Source organism: Thermobia domestica, chromosome 15 (genome assembly GCF_964235325.1).
Source record: "Thermobia domestica chromosome 15, izTheDome1.hap1.1, whole genome shotgun sequence".
Taxonomy (NCBI): Eukaryota; Metazoa; Arthropoda; class Insecta; order Zygentoma; family Lepismatidae; genus Thermobia; species Thermobia domestica.
This window is the reverse complement of record NC_137468.1, coordinates 136712248-136718247: the sequence shown is the minus strand read 5'-3', so window position 1 is coordinate 136718247 and position 6000 is coordinate 136712248. Positions and strand designations below refer to the sequence as shown.

Genomic DNA, 6000 nt, shown 5'->3' with positions numbered 1-6000 from the left:
TAAGGGTAGTAAGAAGAAAGACAACCGAAAAGAAATTCTTTATTTGTGGAAAAATCCTGATCGCGATGGAAAAAGAAAGTATGTTTTACATGGCGTTTAAAAGTTAATATATTATACCGTAAGTTATCAGGTATTCTTATTGTTTCACAAGAAATCACAAACTTTTTCTAAACATTTACTTTTACCGACGAATTGCAAAAACAATAATTAAATATACACCTATTTGATGTCACTTAAACATGTTTGTTGTCCATTTTATATACTTTATGGTAATCCTGACAGTCATTACTTTAATTTCTTCATTATTTGCAACTTTGTTCACACAGTTTCTTCAAGTTATAAATTAATTTTAAAAAAATGTTGTGTATGTAACCAATTATTACATTCTTTCGTGTTGGTGAGGTACGCTCTGGATATTGACTTACGCGTAAAAATTCAATAAAATCTTTCTTATTTTCTATTTTTACCGTCCACATCTATCAATTTACATGTGGAAAATCTTTTGTAGGAAGGAAACTGTTTAAAGCTTGCATATCTTACAATTATATTAATACAGTATATTGTAGTAAAAACGTGAAATTTATTATTTTTTCAGGTTATAATTTTCATATTTACATAATGTAGTTAACAAACATGTGAAAATGAAATATGAGATCGTAATATATTTATTAGGTTTAAATATGCCTATGATGTATATAATTTAAAATATTGGTTTCGAAAATTTATAGCATTTATCGTTAAAGGATGCGAATCAGTGTTTGTAAGATTTTGAAGATAATACTAATACATACAGGCATAATTAGTTACAATGATTAATTTGACAAAACTCTTTAAGTGACAAGCAACAAAGATGAACAAATGATACTGATTCACGAAAGTTAACATTTCTGTAATCAACAACCGTATCTTTGAAATTCAAATTAGTGACCTATCCATTTCCCTTTGTATGGCATTTTCGATGCAGATTGCTATTGTTATATTTAAACTGGACTACCATACAAACTGGACCAACCGCCATTATGGCCATCATCATGATCATCATCATCATTACCACCATTATTACCATTACCATTCCCGTTGTCGCCATTACTGTCTCCATTTTCGCTCTCGTCCTCTTTCGTTTTATATTTGATGAAATATACTTCCGGTTTATAAACTTTGCTAGGTGGTGGTGTTGGGAGCGTAAGCTTTGGTGGTGGATCTGGCTTTTTAACCAACACATAGATAAGGGTTTTTTGCTGTGCTGGAGGTGGTATTGGCGGAAGTACCGGAGCTGGAATTTTGGGTGGAATAGGAGCTTTAATGAAAATAATTTTATAGTGCTTTTTAGGAGGAGGTGGAGGAGGAAATTCTTGCTTCGGATACTCAATTTTTGCTTCTGGAGGAGGCAAGTGAACGTATATATGTTTCTTTATAATGGCCTCTTCACTATACCCATTGTCATTGTGATTGTCTTCGTCATCGTGGTGATGATGATGATAATGATAGGCTCTTTCGTTTTCGTTGTTACCGTGATTATTGTTACCATTTTCGCTATTAACATTCTGATATTTTTTTATTGTACTCTGAAGATGAAGGTTATATTTTCCATTATTTCCATTTTCCTTTTCAATTTCCCTATTTTGACTGATTTCTTTGTCATTTTGATTTTCATTATTATTATTGTTATTGCTGTTATTTTGTTCATTATTATATTTGCTGCTATAATAATTAAAATAGCCATTTTCATTAGTTGTGGGACTATTACCACTTTCTTTCCCATTCTTCTTACTTTGTGTCATACCCTTATTCCTTTGAGTGTTACTATTTCCATATTTGAGATAGCCATTGTTCTGATCATTGTTATTTACATATTCTTTGGTATTTGGGTCGAAATCTCCGTCGTCTTCATCACTGTAGTAACCAGGTGGAGGAGGTCCATAAATAGGAGGAAAATAAGCACGATTCTTTCTCGTTAACTGACTAAACGAAGTACTGTAGAAATCTATGGAATTACGGGATGGTGGTGCCATCTGTCGTTCTGGAAGTTTCAGTGTACAAGATGCTCCAATAAATGCATATAGAAGTTTTAAAAGCTGAAAAGAAAAAATAATTTCTCTTAGTTAAACAGAATATTTATGTTACTTAAATGTACAACTTATCAGAGATTAAGGATTAAAATATTTCAAAATATCGTTGAAGATGATTCTTTAAGATTTGTGATCACTAGACATCGGACTTTTATTCAAATAAATATTTTGTTTGCTTATATGCATCTCTGTTTAACTTAGTAGGGGTTTCTAACAACAGTAATACAGCTGAAATTTGAAGTCTTGTAGTACATATAAATGCATATTCCAACGGTTAATGCATATATTAATGCTTAAGTGCATATTCAGCATATTCTGTAAATTTTTATTTCAGATTTACGCTTATAGCATGCAATAAATCCAATTTTAGATTGTATTTTTAATGCATTTAAACGTTTTTGCAACAAAATGGCATAAACTAATATTATTAGCAATCGTCAGCAGACTAAAGACACTTTCAGTTCTCAAGATGTTACTAGAAATCTAATAATGATAAAGACTCATTTTAAGATCTTGCCAACATCAATTAAGAAACAAAAGATGCGATGAATGCTGCTTTGTTAGTGTTTAGCTCTAGTTGATAAAGTGAAGCACGAACTCTAGTCAGTTGCTGGTGAATTCGGGAGCTCTATGAAAAAGAAATTGATGGATGTTCTTGTCATAAACTCTGATTATAATACAACTGAAGCCTTGGGAAAATATTTTTAAGGGTTATATTCCAAACTACCAGAAAATAGATACTAAACTTGCTCCTTTCTGTAACTGTTGTCCAGTAACATCTGTTGATCCTGACAAGTCATGTTTTGGCTATAAACGTCATAAACTACCACCAGAAAATGTAGAAAGCATCTTCTAATATAATGGAAGGTTAACTAAGCAAAGGAGTATATCCTTGAAAACGGAAACTAATTTTTGTATAGTGGAAACATTTAGAAAACTGATGCTCGTCAAAGTAATGCAATTGTGAAGAAAAATTAGAAATTTGTGTGCTCGTATCATAGTATTCATCTTAATCTCATAATTTGTTTTGAAAAAAATTAGGGTCCTATACAAACTATAAACATGATAAAAATAAATTCTGAAGAGAAATCCCTGAAACGTAAAATACACTTTCGATCTTACATTTCACCTACAAAATTTCTGTCACAACGTCGCTGCATGTTTGGAATTGTTCTCTTTTATCATACTGTTAGTGCATATTTTAACACATTTAACAGCATAGTTGCATGCATATTTCATAAATTTTAACATTAAGTGCATAAAAATTAGATGTCTAATGATTACTGGTTCTGTATTCCACATTCAAGTTTTAATTTATTTTTATGTAATTGTTCTTCCATAAATATCAATTTCCATTAACGATCCACTACTATAAGGATTATTTTTTTAAATAAAATATTAATTAGGATATTTCAGTAGTCTCTTACAAGTTATGTCCTGAGGCTATTCACATGTCACGGGACAATAATTCAAATCAAGAAAAATCAGACGATTTAAGTCGCAAACTTAGGGGTCAAGGTAGCTCAGTGGTAGAGAGCTTACCTCTAGTACGTGAGGTCCCTGGTTCGATCACCGGCCTAGTAAGTTTGTGGTGGAGAACATGGTGTTCGTGGGTTTTCTCGTTTCCTTCTACATTCTCAGTCCCCTGATTCTTCCATCATCATTGATTTGTCTTGAGATCATCCGTCTCTCTTAGCCTAAAGGACATAATCGTCGGACGTTAAACGGAAATATTTAATTTCATTTTCTTTTAAAATCACAAACTTACAAAGACACCATTGTTAGCTATGTCTAAATATCACAGTCAGCTTCAGCACAAGATCTACATATGGTAAATCTTTATCCTTTCAACTTTTTCAAGGATACATCACTACCTTATTCAATCTCAGACACATGAGAGATGAACGTCTTAATAGAAAAGCATTAATAAGTATAAAATATTAGTTACAGGGCCGTGACGAGAAATACTTCAATTGAGAACCGAGCTTGTTAAGCACGCAATAATAGTCATGGATTCACTCCTATGTAACTACTTTCTCACCTCATGTTGTCTTTCATTATTCACTTTCATATCTCTTGCTGGTATTAATTGTTCTCCAAAATAATCATATATGTCATTTGAATTGCATGATAAAAAAAAAACTAGATGATGTGTTTTATTTAATAGTGAATCAGAATTAGGTATTACAGAATTAGTGGATGTTTACGATGTATGGCATAAATGGACGTAGCCGCCTTGCTCCCCAATTATTAGCAAATTGATAAAACATGATACTTTAACTATGTCTTACACTATGGTGGATGCTTAAGCCGCTCCTTTTCCTTTATGGTAAAGGCTTTTTACGGGCCTTTTTAGTCTTTCAGAGGGATCCTGTAACCTCGTATACTACCTAGGTATATACACGGTGGTACTTTAACGAAATGAATTGTTAGCTTTCTCAGATACTGTAAATGAATTCTCAAATAAATGTTAAATATAAAATTAATTTCATATAGTACGAAATTTAAAGATAAATATATCTTAAGATAAGTAAAGTTAAAAATTTCAAAGCATTGTCATCCAATTAGAGTTGAGTTGATTTTAGTTTAGCGCCCCTTTCAGCAGCGAGGCTATATGAGACGTGGACCTACTGATTAACGTGGAATCCGAACCACATGAGCTCCCGCCGGGAATCGAACCCGGGTCTCCCACGCCAAAGGCGCGTATGCTAACCGCTTACTCACGGAGGAGCTCGTCATCCAATTAGAACTGTAAAATGTGAGAGAGCGATCTTAAAAATACTTTCATAAACAAGGCGGGAAACAAAGAACCTCTCTGAAACGTTTCTTGTTTTAGGGATTAGAAATTAGATTTCTGGGCTTTCGGCAGCTATGGTCATGCTTACCCATCACCTACAAATATTATTTGGATAAGATAAGAATATATCTGTGGCTTGGGTCTAAAAGGGCCAATGTCACTTTTTGGCGGAAATGAGATTTTCAGCAATTTGAGTGTCTCTAAATGTGTATTTTCTTCTGTAAGAAGAGCAAGTATCAACACGGAATAGTTTTAGAATAATTTTCCAAATAATGTTATAGGCCCTTACTGAGAATGAAGTATTTATGTTTTAAAAAGGCCAAAGTATTGATTGGCCTTTCTTCAATCTACTAAGAATAATGTGTATTAGGGCCAAAGTGAACATTGACCTTTTTTGATCCAATATTGTTATTATTTTCACGCGACCAAAGTGAGAATTGTCCTTTTTTTATCTAGTGTTTTGGAAACTCTGTTGATGCCAATATTTAGACTTTGTACTTATTTGTTTGACTTGAAAAGCGGCGTCTTTTGTGTGACATCTAAATGGAAATAAGATAATAGTGTTGTGCTTTTGTGTCTGTGAATGTAAATCAAACAATCTGGTTCATAGTGACCAATCATGGTTAAAAGTGTATATTTTGTTAATACTGCATACGGTTGCCAATTCAGACACTTTATGGCTAGATTTGGCCATTTTGAGAACCTGGCTGGCCACAATTTTTTTTAAAAAATTCACTAGCAGCTTTTCTAGCCTTTTTTTTTTTTTTTTTTTTTTTTTTAGCCATTTCTAACCATATTCTGAGTTCAACCACATTTTGATATAGGCTATTTATCGTTAACAAGTGTCTAGCATTGTTTTGGGATTTGTAAAAAATGAAATGAAATCTTTGAGTTTTACGTCCCACGGTTATGCCGGTTAGGCTAAAGGAGACGGTGAATATGAGAAATGAATGAAATGGTGGAATGAAGAAAGTGGGAGGAAACGGGAGAACGCCGAGAAAATTGGGATTTGTAATACAATAAGGAAACAAATGTTAAAATTTCACTTATATGCTTAATGTTTCACTTCAAGGAGAAGATTAGCTACATACTTTTCATGACAATTGCATATTATATTCATGAAAATGCAAGTAT

At 32.7% G+C, this 6000-nt stretch overlaps 1 protein-coding gene across 1 annotated transcript in view; it reads right to left on the bottom strand.

Annotated features, from left to right (window-relative positions):
- Positions 1–597: 597 nt before the first annotated feature.
- Positions 598–6000, bottom strand: part of LOC145671909 (uncharacterized) — a 31921-nt gene continuing 26518 nt past the window's right edge. The window contains exon 2 of the mRNA XM_081741119.1: positions 598–2075. Within this exon, the coding sequence (XP_081597245.1) occupies positions 981–2075 (1095 nt within the window). The 3' untranslated portion in view covers positions 598–980. The remainder of the gene's footprint in view (positions 2076–6000) is intronic.